Source organism: Chanos chanos, chromosome 1 (assembly GCF_902362185.1).
Source record: "Chanos chanos chromosome 1, fChaCha1.1, whole genome shotgun sequence".
Taxonomy (NCBI): Eukaryota; Metazoa; Chordata; class Actinopteri; order Gonorynchiformes; family Chanidae; genus Chanos; species Chanos chanos.
In genome coordinates, this window is record NC_044495.1 from 62734482 (window position 1) to 62761981 (window position 27500).

General features: G+C 46.0%; 2 protein-coding genes across 2 annotated transcripts in view; both read right to left on the reverse strand.

Moving 5' to 3' along the window:
• The window catches only part of LOC115812639 (phosphatidylinositol transfer protein beta isoform), a 29510-nt gene extending 25048 nt beyond the window's left edge, over window positions 1-4462 (reverse strand). Inside the window, exons 1-2 of the mRNA XM_030775127.1 lie at window positions 4443-4462; window positions 1627-1657 (exon numbers count right to left, since the gene is read on the reverse strand). Coding sequence (XP_030630987.1) covers window positions 1627-1657; window positions 4443-4462 — 51 coding nt within the window. The remainder of the gene's footprint in view (window positions 1-1626; window positions 1658-4442) is intronic.
• A 1537-nt stretch (window positions 4463-5999) lies between these two features.
• Window positions 6000-27500, reverse strand: part of LOC115806032 (tetratricopeptide repeat protein 28-like) — a 59607-nt gene continuing 38106 nt past the window's right edge. Inside the window, exons 12-25 of the mRNA XM_030766761.1 lie at window positions 27454-27500; window positions 21410-21419; window positions 20602-20697; window positions 16481-16610; window positions 15899-16078; window positions 13913-14409; window positions 13586-13833; window positions 13224-13348; window positions 12015-12246; window positions 11202-11278; window positions 11056-11079; window positions 8718-8847; window positions 7789-7896; window positions 6000-7598 (exon numbers count right to left, since the gene is read on the reverse strand). The exon at window positions 27454-27500 is cut by the window's right edge and continues 115 nt beyond it. Coding sequence (XP_030622621.1) covers window positions 6019-7598; window positions 7789-7896; window positions 8718-8847; window positions 11056-11079; window positions 11202-11278; window positions 12015-12246; window positions 13224-13348; window positions 13586-13833; window positions 13913-14409; window positions 15899-16078; window positions 16481-16610; window positions 20602-20697; window positions 21410-21419; window positions 27454-27500 — 3484 coding nt within the window. The 3' untranslated portion in view covers window positions 6000-6018. The remainder of the gene's footprint in view (window positions 7599-7788; window positions 7897-8717; window positions 8848-11055; window positions 11080-11201; window positions 11279-12014; window positions 12247-13223; window positions 13349-13585; window positions 13834-13912; window positions 14410-15898; window positions 16079-16480; window positions 16611-20601; window positions 20698-21409; window positions 21420-27453) is intronic.

Consider the following 27500-nt stretch of genomic DNA (forward strand, 5'->3'; position numbering starts at 1 on the left):
TTTGAGGAGTTTTTTCTTGCCCACTATGAGGATCAAGTCAGGGGGTGCCACCCTGCTCTGTTTTGTTGTAATCCTGTGGGCATGTAAAGCCCTTTGAGACTGTAAACAGTGATCTTGGGCTCTATATAAACTTAAACTTGAATTTAGATTCAGCATAGCCTGACTGGAGGACCCGATGAGACTGCCGCGGCGGATACCGACCAGTGGGCTGAACAGAGATGATGTGTGGGTGGTGGTGGCAGACTGGCAGTTAATAAACTGGTTTTGTAGTTGGAAGAAGTCATCAAGATAAAATTATATGAGGTAATATTTTCATGATCACAAGGGTTAGGGTCAAGTGTAGGGGTAGGGTCAGGTTATAACCAATCACAGTTTAGAGCGTCCCTCCCACCCAGCCCTCCAGCCAATCCGCTCTAGCATCAGCCCTTTGTTTATATCACCAACACCACTCCACTTCCTCATCACAGTAACAGAATGGTCCCCTTAGGGAGTATGGGAAATATAGTTAACCAGTCTATTAATAGTAGCACGAATGATGTGAATGATATTAAATATTAATCCTGCGTGCGTCTGTATTTTTGACGGTATTGAAAATCATACCTTTGGGATTTCTAAATACCGGTATACCATAATACCTTGAAATCGCCCAATGCTAGTTAGGAGTCTTCAATATGGACTCCTTTTCAATTCTCCACAAGGCCAGAGAGTGCTTTGTTGACATTTTATATCTTTCAAACACATAAGTCAAAATAATATCAGTTCTCTGCCTGTATGATGTTTATATGCACATTCTCTGCCTATATAACCTCATTTATGTGAGTAGTGAATCTTACATGCAAGTTGCGTATTCTGATTACAGAAATGCTATAGGCCAAAAGACACATCACACACCTATAAATCTGGGTAGAGAACTTCATATTTTACATAAACAGAAAAAAAATTCAAGCCTACACCTCAGTGCTAAACCCTGGACCTAACCTGACAACTGAATTCAAAGACAGATGACTCAACCCAGAATCCTCTGAGGATGTTGGGAAGGTAAAGGATCAGCACAGTCGAGTCGCGTGTGCCTGAATGTTTGACACTTAGAGTGTACAGAGATAAGCCTCTGGTCGAAAAGAGCACAACACATCTCTCTCTCTCTCATACCACCTGTCAGTGTGACAAACAGCCACATGTGAGAAGGGGAGAGAGAGGAGAAGAGAGAGAAACAGAGAGAGAGAGAGATTGTGTGTGTTCTACTGCACAACAGGGTCCCTCAGACAAACTTGATTAGGATGAGTCAGTTTCCAGCTACATAAATTTTTCCCATTCACAAACAGCAAAAAAAAAACCTTTACAGTCTTTTATAGAGCACTTCTCTGCCTGGTACAAACACACACACACACACACACACACACATACACACACAACACACTGGAGAAAACAAATACATACCACCGCACTAAGGAAGTGATTAATCAACATATGAAACCCACTGACTGCAGAGGGATGTTTTCTGAAACTATTTCATTGCATGTGTAAGCATGTTTGTGTGTGTGTGGTCAGCTGATGTCTCAATGCTAAGGCACAAAATGACATTTTTACTGTTGTGTTTGTGTGTGTCAGCTAATGCTAGACACTCACCTCCTCCACACTGCATGGTAAAACAACACGGCTGAAAGAGAAAACAGAAACACAGTTAGTGAAATAGAATAGATTTTTACAGCCTATAAAAAGGAGTGTGTGTGCGTGTCATTATGAAAGACTGTCAACAGGAGCAGTGTTTCCTGTAGATCCAGAGGTTGTGTGTGTGGATGCAATGTGATGGGGGGGGGGGGGGGGGGGGCAGATGTCAGACCATTGTTTTTCATATGTTTTATTATTATTGTTGCTGTTTAATGATGGCAAGACTGACAGAATTGGTTAGAGCATTTTACTCTTCTGTACTTTGACTGTCTAACCCTCTTCCCTCTCCTCTCCTGCTCCCCTTACCTGAACACTTCCTCTCCTTGCCTCCTCTCTCCTCATCTGGCCCTGCCTGAGCCCTGTCCTCCATCTCTAATCCATCTTCCTTCTCTGTCTGTGGAGCTAAACAAACACTTCATAATTATATGCATTAACACAGGCTAGTTCTTTGCCAGTGACAATTATAACTGGTTTTTTAGCGGTTGCTAAACTAAGTCCTCACTCAACAACATAACAGCCTAACTGCACCTGTGTATGTGACAGTCTAACTTAGCTGGTTTGAGTCTCTCTTGGTGTGTGAGAGAAGTACCAGCATGTTGCTGCAACCACAGAAAAGTGTATGCCATTAGCGGTAGTCATGTTACTTTAGTCAGCAATAAAGTGTGTAGATAAACTCAGGTTGCAGTACAGTCGTTACTGAAAGGGAAGGGAGCCGGGATAAGAGCTAAACTAACCCTAAACTAACCCAGGCTGGGCCTAAGAGAGTGAGGAGAGAGATGCCCTGCTCCCCCCCACCTAACAGAACACCTGCTCTGTGTACCTCCCGTGTCTGTTTCTCTTTTCCTTAGAGAATACCTGAGTAAGCTCCTTTCCTCAGAGCTTTGGAAGAGCGTCTGCGAAATGACAAAGTAATACCAGCCTGTTAGTGCCGTTAACCAACTGAATGCCGAAATGCCGAAATGCCTGCACGGGGGGAGGGGGAGGGGCGGCAATCGGCTTTCCGTGCGAGTCACCAAGGCGTTGGATTAGATGATTGGTTGTTTTTTTTTGTTTTTTTTTTTTGCTGTGGCGGCAAAGATTTTGGCAAGGCTGGCCGCCACGGGGAAATGTTACCAGCGGAAACACTGAGGAGTGTGTGTGTGTGTCATTATGAAAGACTGTGAAAGAGAGAGGCCAACAGGTCAAGACCATATTTACTCTCCAAATCACTACATGACCAAATCACAGTTCTTTCACAAAGTCTTATGGAAACTGTAACTCTCTCTCACACACCCACAGGGCCATGTCTGTCTCTCACACACACTCACACAGGGCCATGTCTCAGCATTTAAACAGGAACACTATAAGAAGTGGATTAAATGCTGTTGAGTGATCAGAAGACAAAACAGATAATCAAGCAATAAACAGGCAAAAATCATTTATTAATGCTGATCCACACATTTACACTGAATAAACCATTTCTAACCCATCTAACCCAGCAGGCCAGCATTTCAATTCAACCTTATCCCCAAGAGTAACTAAATGCACTTGTGTGAATGTGTGTGTGAGAATGTGTGTGTGAGTGTGAATGTGTGTGTGGGTGTGAATGTGTGTGTGGGTGTGAATGTGTGTGTGGGTGTGAATGTGTGTGTGGGTGTGAATGTGTGTGTGGGTGTGAATGTGTGTGTGAGTGTGAATGTGTGTGTGAGTGTGAATGTGTATGTGAGTGTGAATGTGTGTGTGTGAGAAAGAGAGAGAAGGAGATGCGTTTGTGGGGTAGAAGTAGGAATCACAATACGACACGCACTACGACGTGTGTATTAGATTTGAATAAGAATCAGTCACGCAGAATGGCTAAGTTAACAAGTATCAGGAATATTTTTCAAAGACATGATACTGTATGTGATTGGATATCATTTTATCATTTCGCTTTGTTCATTTAAAAAGTCTTTTTTTAAGAGCCTGTAAACATTACCATTAGTCCACACGCAGGTACAAATTCAGTAAAAAACTAACGGTTTTTGATCAGAGCTCATGGCGGTCAGATTTAATATGCTCATTCAGATCTGTCTGAGGAAATACTCCATCCTTGTGAGACTGTGACCGGTTTCACGTCTGAAGCTTCACTATCAACACAATCCTCAGTGCCGGAGTTTCAGTACCGTGTTAGATTATAATTTACTGCAGTGACTCGACAAATGGAAACATAGTGTCAGTTCGCGCACTAAGTAGTCCTAACTTCCCCTTAAGGAGACAGACACAAAATTCTTAGTCTCGCAAACAGAACACAGCCTTCAGTTATGATTTAAAGAACCGCAGGCGCCTTTGCTCAGCGCTAACTGATACCATCATCGTCATGCGGATAGGGCTCGTGTCAAATTCACGCAGAAGAAACTAAGTTTACTCCTCAGAGCTCAACGAGTCACAATGTGGAAGTCGCTTTGCCTCAAATATAGCAACTCTGCCGTGGTCAAAATACAGAATTCTTAACGACTACAGTAACGACAATTCTGTACAGTCCAGGACGTACGTATTACCTGCCGTGCGTTACTTTGGGACACATGCAGTTAATGCCGGTAGGCCACAGCAGAAACCGGCGGAATACACCCAAACCACATCCTCACGACAGTTACACGCTCAGCCCTTACTGCGCTCAAACTTTTCCAGAAAGTTAGTGAAAACTAAGAGGAAGTGGCCGTCACAAACGTATTCCACAAAAAATTATTTTATAGGTGACTGAAATCTGTAGCAAGTTCAAAAGAAAGAAGTTTAGATGAGTGAAAACTAACACTTACTATTCTTTGATGAGCACCATCTTCCCCTGAATGGCTGCGGCTGCGCGACGCTTTTTACGTCATGTGTGGTTATCAACATGTCTATTAATCCCGCCCCCGGCAGCCTATGATTGGCTCACATAAGAAAACCTGTGGCGCCACGATCACAACAGAAATGACGTCGATTCATACCTGCCTTAGTGTGTAAATTTAAAATGAGAGACGAATTCATGAAATCCTCGATATTTTTTATCTTTGCAGTTTTGCTTTCATGGCTTTCGTGGAAGTTAAAAGATCAGTTCGATCATAGTAGAACTGAGATGACTCAGTATGAGTTTACTCAGAATGCTGGGCGCGTCTACAGTATATCAGGGCTAAATTCCGGAGTTCTAATCTCCTTCCTTGTCCCTCTGTAATAAATGACATATTTAAATCCCAAACGTTTAGACAGGAATTACATCTCTTAGGTAACGTGTGTAGTGTTTCATAATCGGCTCACCGCGTTTTTCAGTGATGAATGCGGCAGACTGATGCTATGGTTACAGTGTGGACTCTGGAGGGACGAGAGTCCAGCCTTCGTCCCTGTATTCATCAAACTGCACCATTCAGGGCGCGAATCTTCCGAAGACTCACCGTCTGTCGGTAGCCTCTATGTGAGCAGGCGCAATTCTATTTTCCCACTAACCTAACAGAGACTGCACCCAGTCCCATATGTAGTGGCCTCCACATCCATTTATATACATTTGACCAGATAATATAATACTAACATTTCCGTTTCAGAGAAGAGGGGAAAACTTACCCTGAAAGTTTCTTTAGAAAGTGAAGCCAAGACTAAATGTGTGTTATTAAAATATTACTGAGAGATGGTGTAGTGACATATTTTTTTAAATGAATGAGATTAATCATTACAAATATCATTTAAAAAATCTCATCATCACAGGACTCACACAGAAATGTTTTTATTGAAATAGCTCAACTGATAAAAGGCAAAAACACAACATTGTTTTCTTGTTTTTGTCTCTTCTTTTTTCCAAAAAAGTGTGGTCTAAAAAGTCATACTGAACAGTGTTTAGCACAAATGTTCATGCTTCAGAGAAGACGTTCAGTTCACAGAGAGATAAGGCCAAGTGCCTGTTTTTTCAATTTCAGTAAAAATTAGAAAATAAAAATTCATAAAATTGACCAGCTATCCATTCTCACAAGAACCCACAATAAAAAAGTCACACTTATTGCAAAACACATGATTTAATTTACAAAAAACAAAACAATAATTATAATATTAGGAACATAGAAACAGTCAATAACAACAGCAATTCTAAGATGAAACTGACCACAGAGAGTCTGATTTGAGCCATGTTTGGTCCTCATTAAGTGATATTCCGGACAAATACACACACACACACACACACACACACACACATACATAGTATAAGATCATATGTGTTGAAGCTCAATGGTAGCAGAGGGCATATGAGGCAGGGAACCGTTCTGATTGGGCATTTGAAATTCAAGTGCATTAAACTTAACCAGTCAGAGCCTCCCATACACAACTAAATGATCTGTGGTGATGACCAACGACAAAGCAGCTTGAGACATCTTAACATTTGGAGGTGGGAAAGAATCTGCCTGATGAGAGGGACTTACATCCGTTTCCAGTGGGCTGGTGTACTGGGTGACCAGTGGGCCGGTGTACTGGGTGACTTCCTGGACTGCTTCGTGCAGAGATGGTGGACGAGGGAATGGCTTTCTGAATGTTGGTGCCTTTATCGCCATCACTGGAGCTCTTGTCCAGAGAGGCCAGACAGTCCTGTCCACGTCCAGAGGGGCAGTGACGCGGTGAGAGGTTGAACAGCCCAAGGACATTGCTCTTGCCCGACATCAGTTTTCCTGAAAACCCTGACAGAGGATCAGTGTGCAGTTGTTTCTGCAGCTGAACAGAAGTGTCGCTGGTGGAGAACATCTTCAGACTGTGCACAGCCTGGACCCTTTCACCAGGGCTGAGTCTCCTCAAATGGTCAAGGTCCACAGAATCTGTGGCTCCAAAACCAGCTGAGCCAGGAGAGCCAGTGGAAGAGTAAGACTGGTGCCCTGGGCCCGGGGACACAAAGCTCAGGGAATGAGAGATGTGACCGTCATAAGGGGAACTGGGGTGTTTCCTCTTAAACTGGTCAAGACGGCTGAGAAATGGTGAGGGGTGTCTAACCTTTTTTTGAGAGGTCTCTGCCGTGGTAGGACTGCTGTGGCCAGAGCTGGTGTTTTGGAGGGATGAGGTACACCAGGGTGGTTTTGGGCACTGGGATGGTTCTTGGGGGCTAACGTTGCTTTTGGGTCGACTGAACGCACTGGTGTCTGAGGAGCGGAAGACTGGGGAATTTAGAACAGACATGGAGGCCACACCCTTTGCCTTTACCGTGTGGAGGCTGTTCATCGCCCTGAGGTGGCTCTCAGTTTCTTCAAGAATTTTCTGAGCAAGTTCCTGAGGATCCAGTGTCACTGAACTCATCCTGTCCTCTCGAGACTTGACTGTGCCGTCTGTCTCTGTGCTGGGCTGGTCCAGCTCACCTGTGTCACATCTGCTCACCTTACCCACGTTCTGAAAAGGTGAGGTAGGGCTAGGCTTCAGATCTGCTTTCAGAGGGGAGGTAGGTGTGCTAACACTGCCCTTTGAGGAGACACACACTTTGTATCCCTGTCCTGTGCCTGAACAAGCCGTAACTCCATCAATAACAGCTACACTAGACAAACGGCGTCTCTGTGGGAGAGGTAATGAGTCACTGCGTCTGGCCAGAGGCTCACTGCTAATGATGGAGAAACCTCCATACTGCTCCTCATCACCTCCTAACACAGAGGGCTCTCCCACTCCCTGCGGTGAAGACCTACAACGGGAAACCCCGTTGGGGAGCTTGTGTGATGTGAGAGACCCGAATGTTCCACCACCACGAAACCTCTGGCCAAAGGTGTCATTCTCAGGCTTAGAGATGAAACTCAGGGAAGATGCCACAGAGCCCAGGCTGTAGAGGGAGATGGCGTCAGAGCCCAGGCTGTCAGGGCAGAGGGGGGAGAGAGGCAGGTTGGGGTGGCACAGGGAGGGAGGGTTGGAAACTGACTGGGCTGATGTGAGTGACTCGAGGGAGGACGAGCTGTCCATGCTCAGACGTTTTGGCAGTTCTGTTGAATCTGTTTTAGAGGATAAAACAACAAGGGAATAGATTAAATAACACTAAATAATTACTTATGGAGGTTAACACAGTGTGTGAAATTACTGGCTGTGATTTTTAATCATGCGTATGATATGTCTGAGAATAGTGAGGTAACACTGGAGAATGAGTCATTACTCATTGGACCAGCCCAGAACGGTCCTTCTTACCGAACACAGCCAGTAAAGACTGGAGGGCAAAGTGCAGAGTGCGACGATTCGCCTGTTTCCCCGTCTTCAGAACGACCTCCTCCTGACCCACCTCGCACAAATCAAACCCTGTACGTGTACAGGCAGAAATCCAGATCTTAATGTTGCATTTTGATTTCCACTTAAACGGTTTTCCTGAGATACAGTGGCTAAATTATTCCACAGCCCTGTTGTAAGCGTTTGTTCAGTTCACTCTCAGTAGAGTAAAATGCCCTTTCAGACTTCGCTGGATTTACTTTTGCAGAATTGCGGGTAGATTCCCCCTTTCACACTTGCACCCCATTGCCAGAACAATACTGGGACAAGGGTGTTCACATATGGCATAAAATCCAGAAAAGGCATGAAATGACCTCTAACTTCCACAATGACAGATGCCGTTTTGAACAAAATGGTGGGTGAACGGATCGGATTGAGCATTGACTGGCTGTCAGTGTTTTGATTCACAGAAACTGATGTTGTTACATACGATGCTGGGTAACTTATGCTAATCACTTACTGGTGGTTTGCTCGCTTTTTCTTAACTGTCTTTGTCTCGTACTATCTTTTCTACTCATAACATTTCTGGGAACATTACTAGGTCTAGACCCAGAAAACTCAAGATCAACTTTTATGGTCTTTCAACTTTGGCTTGCGTTCACACATAACCCTGTAGTAGAAAATTACCAGAGCACTTATAGAAAAAAACCCATGTGAGAAAGGGGTTTATAATTGTTATAATAAATGTCTCTATAGACACAAAATAACTCTAATAATAAAAATAGCAAATAACAAGCAGGCCAGGTTGTGTATAATTAACTCTGAAATCTGCATCCGTTCAATGTCCTATCATACGGCCACGTGTCAGTACTGAAGTCAGACCATATCAGATTATATATGAGGGACGTGTTCACCGAGAGCAGCGAGGAACTCGTGACATCCAGGGAGTCTCCAGAGCTGGACACTGAGGGACACAGCACTGGGCAGCGGAGAGGAGTCCTGCTCCCTCTCCCCCAACTGGAACTGGACCACAACCTGATGGAGCTGCACAGGAGAGAGCAGATCAGGGTCAGGAGAGAGAACTCTTTTTTTTTTTTTAATTCTTTTTTAATTTAGGGTAATTTAACAGACTAATACAATGTACAGAGTTTTAGTTTTTAATTTGTTATGTGGGTAACAAAGTTTTTTACATTTTTTAAACAGTTGTCCTGACCCTCTCACCTTGTCGTGAATTCTCTGATGAGCACTGAACACGATGTGGTGAGACTGACAGTGTGGGAAGCACAAAATGCTCATAAAATATTCAGGGGTAAAGTCTAAAATATTCAGGGGTAAATTCTAAAGTATTCAGGAGTAAATTCTGACTGATTACATGTGTTGCAAAATAAAATTTGGTCTCCAGCAGTGATAAGTTATTTTCTGTAACAAAGTAAAACAAAGTGTGTTTCTGTTTATCTGAGTGAACAATGACACCCACACATGGAAAAGTCCACACAACCCGCCCCCCCCCCCCCCCATTTAAAGTAGCCCATGGCTTACTGCTGTGACCTTTGATCTCGTCCTGTGGCCCAGCTGAGAGGATTGGCGTCAGCTTGGGGCCCTGGCATTGGCTGGACCACGTGAGTTATGAGTGTGGTTTAGATTAAGCGGAGTTAGCCCTCTCTACTGTGGAAGATTTACAGTAAAACACGAGACCAGCGAAAACACTGAACCCTTGTCTGGATGAAGATTAGTTGCTTTAGAACTCATTAAAGACTGTATGAATTTACTAACAAACACGTAAAACACCATATTAGAAAAACACTGTATCGGAGGTCATAGTGAGTTATATTATAACTCACTTCCTACTGTGAAGGTTATGTGCTAATGGCTAAACAGCTAAACCCACAAATCACTACAAGTCATTTTCTTGTTTTCTGTTTTGGTTGTGTTATGAAAACAGCTTTAGGAGTGAGGGTTTTTTCAGAGCCTGTCCCAGCTGACTCTGGAATAAGGACACATGGCCTGGCTGTGTGTGTGTGTGCGTGTGTGCGTGTGTGTGTGTGTGCGTGTGTGTGTGTGTGAGTGTGTGTGTGTGTGTGTGTGTGCGTGTGTGCGTGTGTGTGTGTGTGCGTGTGTGTGTGTGTGTGTGTGTGTGTGTGTGTGTAGTTTAGTCCAGTTAACACTGAGAACAGAGGACACAGCTCCTTTAAGAACACTCCACTGTTGTTTTTTCAGAGAGGATTACTCCCCTTAAAACAGAGATGCTTTTGTGAAGGCTACGTCATCAGAGTCCTCTGAAAATGTGTGTTTGCCTTTCTGTTCATTCATTTTTTTTTCATCCCTTTCTTTTCCCTAAACTTTCTAAAGTTTAGCCAGCGTGACCAGAAGTGACCCCAGGCAGTGAATTCTGTGAGACTGGCCCGTAGCTTGTTCTGCTAACAGCGAACAGCCGACGATGAAAGATTTGTCCACTTAATAACATGGAGGTTTTGATATTTGTAAACAGAACCTGACGTTAATTGGAGTAAGAATCATACTCCTGGGTCATGCTCCTGATTGAGCACTGTGGTTTAGTTTCTTTTTTATCAGTAAATTCACTGACATGAATGTATGTATGGGGCGCTGTATGTATGGGGGGCTGTATGTATGGGGCGCTGTATGTATGGGGCGCTGTATGTATGGGGCGCTGTATGTATGGGGCGCTGTATGTATGGGGCGCTGTATGTATGGGGCGCTGTATGTATGGGGCGCTGTATGTATGGGGGGCTGTATGTATGGGGGGCTGTATGTATGGGGCGCTGTATGTATGGGGCGCTGTATGTATGGGGCGCTGTTTGTAAGAAGTTGCACCTTCTGTTTTCCTGCTCAGTTTTTGCACATTTAACATTGCCACGTTTAAAAAAATTCAATACAATTTTCACCTGTCACTTTTTAAACATTTAGAGAGAAATTCATGTAAAATATTGTAATACCTTTTCCAAGAGTAATGATCTGCATTAAAGCAAAATTATGAAACAATATTTTATACAAATGTAAATGTAATTATTACACGGCTTTGCGGAACACTCAATTCTGATTGGGCAATTACAGCATTCTACAGTCTGTTATTTCTGAATAGCAAACCACTGCTAAAGGCTCAATGTGAAAAAACTGAGCAGGAAAACAGAAAGTGCAACTTCTTACAAACAGCGCCCCATACGTGTCAGGTTTAGAAATGAAATGAAATGTGATGAAAATGGTAGAGTCAGCTGAAAGGTCATTCTGACTTACCATCCCAACCATGTTCTTCACAGCCTTCAGGAGAGAAAGAGAGAGAGAGAGACTCATTTCTGGAGAAGCGTTTTAATCTGTGTGTGATAGTCTGTGAAGTGTTCATTATTACAGCAGTAATTTGTTCTCCTGACTGACAGACTGACCTTACTAACGAGTTCCTCTCCTGCCTCTGACGTCACCACGACCTTACACAGGGCCTGCAGCGCCGGGGGAGGAAGACCTGAGGTCAGACAGAGGGAGGAGGAGAGGGAGGAGGAGATGGAGGAGGGGAGAGAGGAGGAGAGGGAGGAGGAGAGAGAGGAGGAGAGGGAGGGGGAGAGGGAGGAGGGGAGGGAGGAGGGGAGGGACAAGTTTAAGTCACTGTCTACACTAAAAAGTATGTGAGTGTTGATTTTGCCAGTGTAAAATTTCACGTTTCAAGTTTCAATCTTTCACATGTTCTCATAATTACATGTATTCTGATAACTTGGGTTTATTAAATAAACACTATATAGAGTAAATATATATATTTTATAAGCACCATAAACACTACAAAGAGTACATGATCCATAATTTGCACTCTTAAGAGTTACAGCTACACTGCTGAATGTTCTTTGCATTTAAATATGCTGATTGAGTGTGAAGAGAGTATCTCAGACTGAATCCTCACTCTTTTCTCTGTCTCTGTCTTCTGACTGACACCTCCTACACACAGTCCCCATCATAACACACAGCATAGTAAAACACAGAGCAAACGTACTGAGAACAGCGCCCCCTGTGCCAGTGTCAGTACTACAATCAAAAGAATTGTTGAACAACAACAACAGAACAGCATCTGTTGTTTGTGTCCTAGAGCCAGTGAGAAAGCTCAGCACTGGCCCCTTGACTCACCAACACGACCAGAAACGTTTAACAGCTAAATCAGTGGGGAGGGAGTAGGGAGGGCAGTTGGTTTAGTGGTCTATACTGGTTTGTACCCAGTAAGGACTGAAGAGAGGCGCTGCAGTGCTGGAGGCGGTCTCCGGGGTCTGCCGTGGGGAAGAACACGGCCGCAGGGATTCCCGACCCGGCCGAATCCAAACGGAATCCCACAGCTGTGAGGAGCGTCTGCCAACCAGGAAGACCCCCCACCTTCTTCTCCACACTCTGCTGAGATGTGTACATACAATTACGCTGGCCACTCTGGATACGCTGTAGAGACTTCTCCACCTGACACAGAGAGAGAGAGAATTTCAACACAATAGTTAATAATTGATGTGTGTGTGTGTGTGATAACTGTGTGTGTGTGCGTGTGTGTGTGTGTGTGATAACTGTGTGTATGTGTGTGTGTATGTGTGTGTGTGCGTGCGATAACTGTGTGTGTGTGCGTGTGTGTGTGTGTGTGTGTGTGATAACTGTGTGTATGTGTGCGTGTGTGTGTGTGTGTGTGTGATAACTGTGTGTATGTGTGTGTGTGCGTGCGATAACTGTGTGTGTGTGTGTGTGTGTGTGTGAGTGTGTGTGTGTGTGATAACTGTGTGTGTGTGTGTGTGTGTGTGTGTGTGTGTGTGTGTGATAATTGTGTGTGTGTGTGTGTGTGATAACTGTGTGTGTGTGCGTGTGTGTGTGTGTGATAACTGTGTGTATGTGTGTGTGTATGTGTGTATGTGTGTGCGATAACTGTGTGTGTGTGTGTGTGTGTGTGTGTGATAACTGTGTGTGTGTGTGTGTGTGTGTGTGTGTGTGTGTGAGAGATAACTGTGTGTGTGCGTGTGCGTGTGTGTGTGTGTGTGATAACTGTGTGTGTGTGTGTGTGTGTGTGTGTGTGTGTGTGTGTGTGTGTGCGCGTGTGAGTGTGTGTGTGTGTGTGTGTGTGTGTGTGATAACTGTGTGTGTGATAACTGTGTGTGTGTGTGTTTGTGTGTGTGTGTGTGCGCGTGTGAGTGTGTGTGTGTGTGTGTGTGTGTGTGTGTGATAACTGTGTGTGTGATAACTGTGTGTGTGTGTGTGTGTGTGCGTGTGTGTGTGTGCGCGTGTGAGTGTGTGTGTGTGTGTGTGTGTGTGTGTGTGATAACTGTGTGTGTGATAACTGTGTGTGTGTGTGTTTGTGTGTGTGTGTGTGTGTGTGTGTGTGTGTGATAACTGTGTGTGTGTGTGTGTGTGTGTGTGTGTGTGTGTGTGTGTGAGTGTGTGTGTGCGTATGTTACCAGGTGAAGGAGAACACGAAGAGCATCTCTGGCCTCGTCAGGATGCTGCAGGATCTCAGTCAGAGCTCGGCCAATCAGAGATGAGGGGCTGTTCAGTTTCACATCGCTGCCAATCAGCACAAAACCTGGAGAAAAACACAGTCGCTGGTTTGCTTGCACAACAGCAGGCTTTAATCATGCTGATAGGTATGGCTTTTATCATGTTCTGAGTAGACTGAAGGTTGACCATATCAGGCAAATCTTCACACACAGTCACAGGCAGTGTAGTGCTGGGTACTGTAGTCCTTTCATTTTGGAGACAGTTGTGTATTGACATAAACATTATGTGTATTGTGTATCGTGGTCTTAAATGAGGTTCTGACCGGCCCAGTTAGAGGGGTGTGAATACTCTGTGCGGTTCTGTAGAGTTCTCATGGCGTCTGTGAGCGCGATGCTGACTTTGGCACCGTTGAGCAGGGCAGAGTAGAAGGCGTGGACAAAAACTTTAGAGGCGGCGACAGGAACTGGCCACAGAGACACCAGTACACACTGCGCGCCTGCAGCCAGGAAGGCACGGGTCAAACCCATCACGCCCTCCGCAGTCGGCTTACTACTGCCCTCCAGATAGGACCTGTGGAGACACATCACCATCAGCCTCATCATCACCACAATCTTCATCATCCTAACCCCACTTCAGCACCCACACTCACCCCAGTACCACCAGTTTGACAGACAGCCTGAGGTCCAGAATGTCTGCGGCCGTGAGCAGAGCCGGAGCATCACACACACTCCCAACATCACTCTCTTCACCAGTTACTGGACATTCACCAGTTACTGGACGTTCACCAGTTACTGGACGTTCACCAGTTACTGGACGTTCACTTCCACACGATCCTTTTCCTCCTCCTGCCCTCCCTCCATCCTGGCAGGGTGCCAGCACCAGGGCTGCCAGTCTCCAGCAGATGTGGGTAGCGAAGTGAATGCACTCGGACTGGCACAGGGCAGCCGTCACCTTCTCTTTGACGGCAGAGGTGCCCGTCAGTGCCCGGCACCCGAGAAGCTTGGCGACCGTGTTGGCCTCATCCTCCGCAGAGGGCATGGGCACCCAGTGCCAGCGGTCGACAGCGGCCGGGGGTAGGCGAGGGTTACCGACCACCGCTGCCATGGAAACACTACTGGGCACAGGGCTGGTCTCATATGGGTGTGTCTACGAGAGGGATGGAAAATCATCGATCATTTAAAAAACTGACCAGTGAAAGTGTGGAAGCATGTGACCTCATTTATTTACTTATTTTTCTCCTTTATTCTGGCAGATCACTGTAGCTCTCACGTCTTAATACCAGAAATGTTACGTATGTGTGTGTGTGTGTGTGTGTGTGTTTAATACCAGAAGTATTATATATGTATGTATGTATGTATGCGTGTGTGTGTGTGTGTGTGTGCGTGTCTGCGTGTATGTATGTACATGTGTGTAAATGAGTGCGTCTGTTTATGTGTATGTGTGTGTGTTAGGGCGGAGCAATTAATCGAATTTTATTTTCGATCAAGATTTTGGCTTCCAACGATTCCGAAAACAAGATAATCGAGATAAAACGATTAGTGTGCTGCATTATTTATTTAAATGTATATATCTGTTCAGGGTTTCCGTTAGCCCGGAATTACTGCTTTTTGCCTGGTAAAATTTACAAAAAAACAATAAATTAAAAACTTGCCAGTCAAAATGTCTGGTAACGATGCTCATACAAAACGTGGCTATAACGAATCGAATTAAGACGACGCCGCGAAGTCGTCTGGAGGAGGAGAGAGTGACGCGGCTTCTGCACATTGCAAGCTGTAAAGACACACTGGACAGATTTGGTTTCATGTCGACAGCAGAGGACTTTGCCACAATGAAAAAAAGGAGAAAATGAAATGTTACCTGGGAGCCTGTAGGTTACATTTGATGCCATTTAGACCAAGCCTTTTTTTAAAACAGGCTACAGATGTTACAGGTTACAGATGTTTAGTAATGGCCTACATTTTAGCGGCTAATGCTGCGGTTTTGCTCAGTCGTTGCTGTTCGTTAAATAATCAAACTGATTTGAGGTCAGCCATGGTGTACATTACATTTGCATTTGTAACCTAGATTGTTACTGAAACATGAACAGTAAGTTTCAGATTTGTCCAGCAAAATCAATTCTTTCAGGCAAGAAAAAATGACAGCGGAAACGAAACCATACTTTATATATTATTTCTTATTTATTTTATTTATTTATCTCACTTTTTATATTTCTTAAATTTGTTTTCAGTTGAAATATATTTGAAGTTAAAGAAAGTCCACTGTTAAAAAATAACGTTTTTTTAAGTTCAATAAATGCGTGATCTCGACGCTGACCAAAGTAATCATGATTACGATTTTTGCCATAAGCGAGCAGCCCTAGTGTGTGTGTGTGTGTGTGTGTGTGTGTGTGTGTGTATGGGTTTGGGTGTGTGTGCATGCGTGTGTGTGTGCGTGTGTGTGTGTGAGTCTGTGTGTGTGTGTGTTTGTGTGTGTGTGTGTGTGAGTGTGAGTCTGTGCGTGTGTGTGCGTGTGTGTGTGAGTGTGTGAGTGTGTGTGAGTGTGTGTGTGTGTTTGTGTGTGTGTGTGTCTGTGTGCGTGTGTGAGTGTGAGTGTGAGTGTGAGTGTGTGTGTGTGTGTGTGTGTGTGTGTGTGAGACCTTGCTGTGTGTTTCCAGGCTGTGTAAGGAGGGCACTGTGAGGAGACTGAATCGTTCATACAGGTATTCATTTGACAAGCTTCCCTTCAGCAGAGCAAATGGGACCAGATATAGCTCACCCTCCAGAACCAGAACCAGCTGTCTGTGTCTACCCACCGCACCACTGGAGTGCATCAGACCCTGAGAGAGATAGACAGACAGACAGACAGACAGAGACAGAGAGAGACAGACAGAAAGAGGGGGGGGAGATCATGGAGCCATAAAAAGTTATTCAGTGAAGAGGAAGACAAACACATAATTTCAGTATTATTGGTATTAATCCAGTTTCAAATTACTGCTCAGATTTCATCGTTTTACTGTGCCCTCTAGTGTTAAAATGCAGACATTGCACTCAAAGTACTACTGTAGAATACAGTATCTGCATTTTAACACTAGAGGGCATTGTAATACAATCTCAGCAGTAATTTGAAGTCAGATAAACAATGATAAAACTGAACCTACTTCTGTGCTCGTATATATTTCTATTCAGAGGATATATTCCCTATACTGAGTGACTGAAGAGGTATGAGTGTGTCTGTGTACCCCCTCCATGGGCGCAATGAGGAGGTCGTAGAGAGTCCGCAGTGCAGCTGTGTTCAGAGTGCCCGGGCCAGAGGAAAGAGTCCAGATGTCCTCTTTAACAGGAGACTGACTGAGCAGACTCTGACGGCTCCTACAGAGAGATACCCAGTCAAACAAAGTTACCCAGAGAGAGATACCCAATCAAACAAAGTTACCCAGAGAGAGGTACCCAATCAAACAAAGTTACCCAGAGAGAGATACCCAGTCAAACAAAGTTACCCAGAGAGAGATACCCAGTCAAACAAAGTTACCCAGAGAGAGATACCCAGTCAAACAAAGTTACCCAGAGAGAGATACCCAATCAAACAAAGTTACCCAGAGAGAGATACCCAATCAAACAAAGTTACCCAGAGAGAGATACCCAATCAAACAAAGTTACCCAGAGAGAGATACCCAGTCAAACAAAGTTACCCAGAGAGAGATACCCAATCAAACAAAGTTACCCAGAGAGAGATACCCAATCAAACAAAGTTACCCAGAGATACCCAATCAAACAAAGTTACCCAGAGAGAGATACCCAATCAAACAAAGTTACCCAGAGAGAAATACCCAGTCAAACAAAGTTACCCAGAGAGAGATACCCAATCAAACAAAGTTACCCAGAGAGAGGTACCCAATCAAACAAAGTTACCCAGAGATACCCAATCAAACAAAGTTACCCAGAGAGAGATACCCAATCAAACAAAGTTACCCAGAGAGAGATACCCAATCAAACAAAGTTACCCAGAGATACCCAATCAAACAAAGTTACCCAGAGAGAGATACCCAATCAAACAAAGTTACCCAGAGATACCCAATCAAACAAAGTTACCCAGAGAGAGATACCCAATCAAACAAAGTTACCCAGAGAGAGATACCCAGTCAAACAAAGTTACCCAGAGAGAGGTACCCAATCAAACAAAGTTACCCAGAGATACCCAATCAAACAAAGTTACCCAGAGAGAGATACCCAATCAAACAAAGTTACCCAGAGATACCCAATCAAACAAAGTTACCCAGAGAGAGATACCCAATCAAACAAAGTTACCCAGAGAGAGAGACCCAATCAAACAAAGTTACCCAGAGATACCCAATCAAACAAAGTTACCCAGGGAGATAGATACCCAATCAAACAAAGTTACCCAGAGAGAGATACCCAATCAAACAAAGTTACCCAGAGAGAGGTACCCAATCAAACAAAGTTACCCAGAGAGAGGTACCCAATCAAACAAAGTTACCCAGCGAGAGATACCCAATCAAACAAAGTTACCCAGAGATACCCAATCAAACAAAGTTACCCAGAGATACCCAATCAAACAAAGTTACCCAGAGAGAGATACCCAATCAAACAAAGTTACCCAGGGAGATAGATACCCAATCAAACAAAGTTACCCAGAGAGAGATACCCAATCAAACAAAGTTACCCAGAGAGAGGTACCCAATCAAACAAAGTTACCCAGAGAGAGATACCCAGTCAAACAAAGTTACCCAGAGAGAGATACCCAATCAAACAAAGTTACCCAGAGATACCCAGTCAAACAAAGTTACCCAGAGAGAGATACCCAATCAAACAAAGTTACCCAGAGAGAGATACCCAATCAAACAAAGTTACCCAGAGAGAGATACCCAATCAAACAAAGTTACCCAGAGAGAGATACCCAATCAAACAAAGTTACCCAGAGAGAGATACCCAGTCAAACAAAGTTACCCAGAGAGAGATACCCAATCAAACAAAGTTACCCAGAGAGAGATACCCAATCAAACAAAGTTACCCAGAGATACCCAATCAAACAAAGTTACCCAGAGAGAGATACCCAATCAAACAAAGTTACCCAGAGAGAAATACCCAGTCAAACAAAGTTACCCAGAGAGAGATACCCAATCAAACAAAGTTACCCAGAGAGAGGTACCCAATCAAACAAAGTTACCCAGAGATACCCAATCAAACAAAGTTACCCAGAGAGAGATACCCAATCAAACAAAGTTACCCAGAGATACCCAATCAAACAAAGTTACCCAGAGAGAGATACCCAATCAAACAAAGTTACCCAGAGAGAGATACCCAGTCAAACAAAGTTACCCAGAGAGAGGTACCCAATCAAACAAAGTTACCCAGAGATACCCAATCAAACAAAGTTACCCAGAGAGAGATACCCAATCAAACAAAGTTACCCAGAGAGAGATACCCAGTCAAACAAAGTTACCCAGAGAGAGAGATACCCAATCAAACAAAGTTACCCAGAGATACCCAATCAAACAAAGTTACCCAGAGAGAGATACCCAATCAAACAAAGTTACCCAGAGATACCCAATCAAACAAAGTTACCCAGAGAGAGATACCCAATCAAACAAAGTTACCCAGAGAGAGATACCCAATCAAACAAAGTTACCCAGAGATACCCAATCAAACAAAGTTACCCAGAGATACCCAATCAAACAAAGTTACCCAGGGAGATAGATACCCAATCAAACAAAGTTACCCAGAGATACCCAATCAAACAAAGTTACCCAGAGAGAGATACCCAATCAAACAAAGTTACCCAGAGAGAGATACCCAATCAAACAAAGTTACCCAGAGAGAGATACCCAATCAAACAAAGTTACCCAGAGAGAGATACCCAATCAAACAAAGTTACCCAGAGAGAGAGACCCAATCAAACAAAGTTACCCAGAGAGAGAGATACCCAATCAAACAAAGTTACCCAGAGAGAGATACCCAATCAAACAAAGTTACCCAGAGAGAGGTACCCAATCAAACAAAGTTACCCAGAGAGAGATACCCAATCAAACAAAGTTACCCAGAGAGAGAGATACCCAATCAAACAAAGTTACCCAGAGAGAGGTACCCAATCAAACAAAGTTACCCAGAGAGAGAGATACCCAATCAAACAAAGTTACCCAGAGATACCCAATAAAACAAAGTTACCCAGAGAGAGGTACCCAATCAAACAAAGTTACCCAGAGATACCCAATCAAACAAAGTTACCCAGAGAGAGATACCCAATCAAACAAAGTTACCCAGAGATACCCAATCAAACAAAGTTACCCAGAGATACCCAATCAAACAAAGTTACCCAGAGAGAGATACCCAATCAAACAAAGTTACCCAGGGAGAGAGATATCCAATCAAACAAAGTTACCCAGAGAGAGATACCCAATCAAACAAAATTACCCAGAGAGAGATACCCAATCAAACAAAGTTACCCAGAGAGAGATACCCAATCAAACAAAGTTACCCAGAGAGAGGTACCCAATCAAACAAAGTTACCCAGAGAGAGAAAATTGCACAGTAAAACCAGTGGCTGTGGAGGCAGCATCATCTGAATTCAGCCAAAGATGCCGTGAAGTCAACCGGCCCTAATGTCAGTCCACTGGAGACATATAACTGGCATATGACTCAGATCAACACGTATCATTTCAACATAAACTACAGGAGTGAATAAGAGACCAAAAATACAGCTTTTATCTATTATCTAATATTTACTTTCATATGAACTTTTCATTCTCAGATTTTATCACGAGTTTGTTTTCTGTTTGTTTCTTTCTTTCTTTATAACCTTCTAACCACAAACATACCAGACATGTGTGTGAGTGTCATTTTGCACTATGTATTTCTGGCTGTACACAGCTTTGCTAAACTCCATCCTGGCAGTAAAGCCACCACAGAAATACTAAATGAAGAACTGAATCCAGCATTGAAGGGCAAAAAGGCATTTGTCCACCAGAGGGTGAATGTAAGGTCATTTCTGTTCACATACAGAGTTATCAATACAGTTTTCCTAATTGCATTTTCTCTGGTGAGTGTGGATTATATCATCAGTAGAAAATAATTTACATTCACACATTGTTAATAAATGTTCACTGATATTGCACAAGGACACATGGCTTGAGCTATCAGTAGACTCTGTGCTTTCAAAGTTGTGTGAGAAATAATCTGGCAGTATTATTGACAGTGTTAGGGACAGAGGTCAGCCAAAGCATGGGATGGAGTTTGGGACAGAACTCAGTCAGTGGAACCCTATCAGAACCCTGGACAGAACCCTATCAGAGCAAGGAGGTGGAGTTTGGAACAGAAGCCAATAAGAGCGAGGGGGTGGAGTTACCGGTTGAGAAGGTTGTTTCTGGACAGAATGCGCATGCTCCTGCTTAGCTCCTCATCCTGCTGATCACTGCCATCAGCACCCTGACTGTCTGTCTCACTGAGAGAGAGACAGAGAGAGAGAGAGAGAGAGAGAGAGAGAGACAGAGACAGAGAGAGAGAAACAATCAGAGACATGAAGAGCAATACATAGATGTAATAGAGGAAAGTATTAAAATAACACTTGACTGAAAACAAAATTGCCATTAGGCAACGCTAATACATTTGTCCACCAGGGGGCAGGGCAGTATCAATGACACACTTTGGCAAAACAGTGAGAGAGACAGAAGTGGGAGAGAGGCTGAAGATGTATGAGAGAGTTGGGCAATGACAGGGTAACATCCTTCTTTTCACACACTGGTTAAACTGGGATATTAGGCAGGAGTTCTCTATCCAAATGTCCATTATTAGGCGCTTTCGCACCGAACAGTTCTAGGGTCTAATTCGATAGGAACTACCCCCTGTGGAGCTTCCCCTAGAACTACATTCGTTCTAGGGCCTTTTTTCTGTTTGCTTTCGCACCACCAGTAGGAACGCTGAAGTGACGTAAGCCGGCCGACGGTATAGCAGCTAAGAGCTGTTGTTTACGACTAACCAGGATAGCTGCACATTTTGAAGTACAAATTTAATGACTTTTAAGACCTTTTAAATACCTCCAAAAGGAAAAAAAGAACCATTACTGCGGCAAAAGAAATCGACAAACTAGACTACAGTATACGCAATGAGTTTTATTGAATTTGAATGACAGAAATATTGATTGCACATTAGATAACCTATAACTGCCTTCTCATTAACGAAAATAAAACTGTATGGCGATAGACCCAGTCCAATGGAGAAAATAATTTCCCAATGCATTTATGCATTTACCACCGCAGTAGCAGTGAATGACTTGATGGGCATAGTACTTTTCGGGTGCTAGCATAGCGCTTGTGCCTGACCCTTGCTCGCGGTATCGTGTTTTTTTTCCCCCTTTTCCCCCGCCGCAGCCCTAAAATCGTAAGCTGGATAAACACATTCTTATTTTAGGTTAAAATGCGGATCACAGCCACACAAGCGGACACACAAGCACCTACCGAAGCGGAGTGTACGCTACCTCTTCAATGTACAAATATACATTGGACGTTGCAAAATGGTCATTTTTGGGGGATATAAAATACCGGTAAAATAAAACATAAAAACGATGTGCCCCCTCCTACAATTCCAGACATTTTGAGACATGAATATCAAAAGCTAAATGAAATACGTTCTAAGACTTTATATTTTGCACGGATCTTTAAAAATGGCGGTTGCAATCATCGTATACCTGCGTCTGGGCCAATGGCTGTACACCTACGTCACAAGGTTCCTATTGTGCTGCAAAAGTACCTACCCTGGAGTAGGGGCTAAAAAAGCCCCTCAAAACGGCGTTCTTAGAACTAAAATAGTTCTAAGTTCCTGCGGTGCGAACACGCCAAAAAGGGGGTACTTTCTCCAACAGTTCTAAGAACTATGAAAAGTTCCTCCAGTGCGAAAGCGCCTATTAATACCAACCAACTAAAATCCAACTTTCCCAGTGCATGCTGGGAGTACTGGTGTGCCAGTCAGGCTTTCTCTAAGGCCACTAATGTTGGTGCAGTGACTGGTCCCAGCTTATGATGTGACTGGTATGGAGCAGATGACTGGAGGATAAGCATGCACTTACTGGGAATAAGCTAATCTGTGAAAAGGCTTCTTTAGCGTACCGTACCCACCTAGAAGGTTGGTTGGTTGGGAGGTGTATCAGGGTTAGTTGGTTGGATGGTTGGGTGATGTATGAGGGTGGTTGGGTGGTGTATGGGGGTGGTTGGGTGGTGTATGAGGGTGGTTAGGTGGTGTATGAGGGTTGGTTGGGTAATGTATGAGGGTGGTTGGGTGGTTGGGTGATGTATGAGGGTGGTTGGATGGTGTATGGTGGTGGTTGGGTGGTGTATGAGGGTGGTTGGGTGGTGTATGAGGGTGGTTAGGTGGTGTATGAGGGTTGGTTGGGTAATGTATGAGGGTGGTTGGGTGGTGTATGAGGGTGGTTGGGTGGTGTATGAGGGTTGGTTGGGTGGTGTATGGTGGTGGTTGGGTGGTGTATGGGGGTGGTTGGGTGGTGTATGAGGGTGGTTGGGTGGTGTATGAGGGTCGGTTGGGTGGTGTATGAGGGTGGTTGGGTGATGTATGAGGGTGGTTGGGTGGTGTATGAGGGTGGTTGGGTGGTGTATGGGGGTGGTTGGGTGGTGTATGAGGGTGGTTGGGTGGTGTATGAGGGTGGTTGGGTGATGTATGAGGGTGGTTGGGTGGTGTATGGTGGTGGTTGGGTGGTGTATGAGGGTGGTTGGGTGGTGTATGGGGTGGTTGGGTGGTGTATGGGGTGGTTGGTTGGGTAATGTATGAGGGTGGTTGGGTGGTGTATGGGGTGGTTGGGTGGTGTATGGGGTGGTTGGTTGGGTGATGTATGGGGGTGGTTGGGTGGTGTATGGGGGTGGTTGGGTGGTGTATGGTGGTGGTTGGGTGATGTATGAGGGTGGTTGGGTGGTGTATGGGGTGGTTGGGTGGTGTATGGGGTGGTTGGTTGGGTGATGTATGGGGGTGGTTGGGTGATGTATGAGGGTGGTTGGGTGGTGTATGAGGGTCGGTTGGGTGATGTATGAGGGTGGTTGGGTGGTGTATGGTGGTGGTTGGGTGGTGTATGAGGGTGGTTGGGTGGTGTATGAGGGTGGTTGGATGGTGTATGGTGGTGGTTGGGTGATGTATGAGGGTGGTTGGGTGGTGTATGGGGGTGGTTGGGTGGTGTATGAGGGTGGTTGGGTGATGTATGAGGGTGGTTGGGTGGTGTATGAGGGTCGGTTGGGTGATGTATGAGGGTGGTTAGATGGTGTATGGTGGTGGTTGGGTGATGTATGAGGGTGGTTGGGTGGTGTATGGGGGTGGTTGGGTGATGTATGAGGGTGGTTGGGTGGTGTATGGGGGTGGTTGGGTGATGTATGAGGGTGGTTGGGTGGTGTATGAGGGTGGTTGGGTGGTGTATGAGGGTGGTTGGGTGGTGTATGGGGGTGGTTGGGTAATGTATGAGGGTGGTTGGGTGGTGTATGAGGGTGGTTGGGTGGTGTATGGTGGTGGTTGGGTGATGTATGAGGGTGGTTGGGTGGTGTATGGTGGTGGTTGGGTGATGTATGAGGGTGGTTGGGTGGTGTATGAGGGTGGTTGGGTGGTGTATGGGGGTGGTTGGGTGATGTATGAGGGTGGTTGGGTGGTGTATGGTGGTGGTTGGGTGGTGTATGGTGGTGGTTGGGTGGTGTATGAGGGTGGTTGGGTGGTGTATGGTGGTGGTTGGGTGATGTATGAGGGTGGTTGGGTGGTGTATGAGGGTGGTTGGGTGGTGTATGGGGGTGGTTGGGTGATGTATGAGGGTGGTTGGGTGGTGTATGAGGGTGGTTGGGTGGTGTATGGTGGTGGTTGGGTGGTGTATGAGGGTGGTTGGGTGATGTATGAGGGTGGTTGGATGGTGTATGAGGGTGGTTGGGTGGTGTATGAGGTTGGTTGGGTAATGTATGAGGGTGGTTGGGTGGTGTATGAGGTTGGTTGGGTAATGTATGAGGGTGGTTGGGTGGTGTATGAGGGTGGTTGGGTGGTGTATGGTGGTGGTTGGGTGGTGTATGAGGGTGGTTGGGTGATGTATGAGGGTGGTTGGGTGATGTATGAGGGTGGTTGGGTGGTGTATGAGGGTGGTTGGGTGATGTATGAGGGTGGTTGGGTGGTGTATGGTGGTGGTTGGGTGATGTATGAGGGTGGTTGGGTGGTGTATGGTGGTGGTTGGGTGGTGTATGAGGGTGGTTGGGTGATGTATGAGGGTGGTTGGGTGGTGTATGAGGGTGGTTGGGTGGTGTATGAGGGTGGTTGGGTGGTGTATGGGGGTGGTTGGGTGATGTATGAGGGTGGTTGGGTGGTGTATGAGGGTGGTTGGGTGGTGTATGGGGGTGGTTGGGTGGTGTATGAGGGTGGTTGGGTGGTGTATGGTGGTGGTTGGGTGATGTATGAGGGTGGTTGGGTGGTGTATGAGGGTGGTTGGGTGGTGTATGGGGGTGGTTGGGTGGTGTATGAGGGTTGGTTGGGTGGTGTATGAGGGTGGTTGGGTGGTGTATGGTGGTGGTTGGGTGGTGTATGAGGGTGGTTGGGTGGTGTATGGTGGTGGTTGGGTGGTGTATGGTGGTGGTTGGGTGGTGTATGGGGGTGGTTGGGTGATGTATGAGGGTGGTTGGGTGGTGTATGAGGGTGGTTGGGTGGTGTATGAGGTTGGTTGGGTAATGTATGAGGGTGGTTGGGTGGTGTATGAGGGTGGTTGGGTGATGTATGAGGGTGGTTGGGTGGTGTATGAGGGTGGTTGGGTGGTGTATGGGGGTGGTTGGGTGATGTATGAGGGTGGTTGGGTGGTGTATGAGGGTGGTTGGGTGGTGTATGGTGGTGGTTGGGTGATGTATGAGGGTGGTTGGGTGGTGTATGAGGGTGGTTGGGTGGTGTATGAGGGTGGTTGGGTGGTGTATGGGGGTGGTTGGGTGATGTATGAGGGTGGTTGGGTGGTGTATGAGGGTGGTTGGGTGGTGTATGGTGGTGGTTGGGTGATGTATGAGGGTGGTTGGGTGGTGTATGGGGTTGGTTGGGTGGTGTATGGTGGTGGTTGGGTGGTGTATGAGGGTGGTTGGGTGGTGTATGGTGGTGGTTGGGTGATGTATGAGGGTGGTTGGGTGGTGTATGAGGGTGGTTGGGTGATGTATGAGGGTGGTTGGGTGGTGTATGGTGGTGGTTGGGTGATGTATGAGGGTGGTTGGGTGGTGTATGGTGGTGGTTGGGTGGTGTATGAGGGTGGTTGGGTGATGTATGAGGGTGGTTGGGTGGTGTATGAGGGTGGTTGGGTGGTGTATGGGGGTGGTTGGGTGATGTATGAGGGTGGTTGGGTGGTGTATGAGGGTGGTTGGGTGGTGTATGGTGGTGGTTGGGTGATGTATGAGGGTGGTTGGGTAATGTATGAGGGTGGTTGGGTGGTGTATGGGGGTGGTTGGGTGGTGTATGAGGGTGGTTGGGTGGTGTATGGGGGTGGTTGGGTAATGTATGAGGGTGGTTGGGTGGTGTATGAGGGTGGTTGGGTGGTGTATGGTGGTGGTTGGGTGATGTATGAGGGTGGTTGGGTGGTGTATGAGGGTGGTTGGGTGGTGTATGGTGGTGGTTGGGTGATGTATGAGGGTGGTTGGGTAATGTATGAGGGTGGTTGGGTGGTGTATGGGGGTGGTTGGGTGATGTATGAGGGTGGTTGGGTGGTGTATGAGGGTGGTTGGGTGGTGTATGAGGGTGGTTGGGTAATGTATGAGGGTGGTTGGGTGGTGTATGAGGGTGGTTGGGTGGTGTATGGTGGTGGTTGGGTGATGTATGAGGGTGGTTGGGTGATGTATGAGGGTGGTTGGGTGGTGTATGGTGGTGGTTGGGTGATGTATGAGGGTGGTTGGGTGGTGTATGGGGGTGGTTGGGTGATGTATGAGGGTGGTTGGGTGGTGTATGAGGGTGGTTGGGTGGTGTATGGGGGTGGTTGGGTAATGTATGAGGGTGGTTGGGTGGTGTATGAGGGTGGTTGGGTGGTGTATGGTGGTGGTTGGGTGATGTATGAGGGTGGTTGGGTGGTGTATGGTGGTGGTTGGGTGATGTATGAGGGTGGTTGGGTGGTGTATGAGGGTGGTTGGGTGGTGTATGGGGGTGGTTGGGTGATGTATGAGGGTGGTTGGGTGATGTATGAGGGTGGTTGGGTGGTGTATGAGGGTGGTTGGGTGATGTATGAGGGTGGTTGGGTGGTGTATGGTGGTGGTTGGGTGGTGTATGGGGTTGGTTGGGTGGTGTATGGTGGTGGTTGGGTGGTGTATGAGGGTGGTTGGGTGGTGTATGGTGGTGGTTGGGTGATGTATGAGGGTGGTTGGGTGGTGTATGGTGGTGGTTGGGTGATGTATGAGGGTGGTTGGGTGGTGTATGGTGGTGGTTGGGTGGTGTATGAGGGTGGTTGGGTGGTGTATGGGGGTGGTTGGGTGATGTATGAGGGTGGTTGGGTGGTGTATGAGGGTGGTTGGGTGGTGTATGGTGGTGGTTGGGTGATGTATGAGGGTGGTTGGGTGGTGTATGGGGTTGGTTGGGTGGTGTATGGTGGTGGTTGGGTGGTGTATGAGGGTGGTTGGGTGGTGTATGAGGGTGGTTGGGTGGTGTATGGTGGTGGTTGGGTGATGTATGAGGGTGGTTGGGTGGTGTATGAGGGTGGTTGGGTGGTGTATGAGGGTGGTTGGGTGATGTATGAGGTTGGTTGGGTAATGTATGAGGGTGGTTGGGTGGTGTATGAGGGTGGTTGGGTGATGTATGAGGGTGGTTGGGTGGTGTATGGTGGTGGTTGGGTGGTGTATGGTGGTGGTTGGGTGGTGTATGAGGGTGGTTGGGTGATGTATGAGGGTGGTTGGGTGGTGTATGAGGGTGGTTGGGTGGTGTATGGGGGTGGTTGGGTGGTGTATGAGGGTTGGTTGGGTGGTGTATGAGGGTGGTTGGGTGGTGTATGGGGGTGGTTGGGTGGTGTATGGTGGTGGTTGGGTGGTGTATGAGGGTCGGTTGGGTGGTGTATGAGGGTGGTTGGGTGGTGTATGGGGTTGGTTGGGTGATGCATGAGGGTGGTTGGGTGGTGTATGAGGGTGGTTGGGTGGTGTATGAGGGTGGTTGGGTGGTGTATGAGGGTGGTTGAGTGGTGTATGGGGTTGGTTGGGTGGTGTATGAGGGTGTCTAAGGGTTTTAATACAGTACCTGCTGTAGGAGTCAACTCCTAAGGCCTGGCGAGCATTTGTA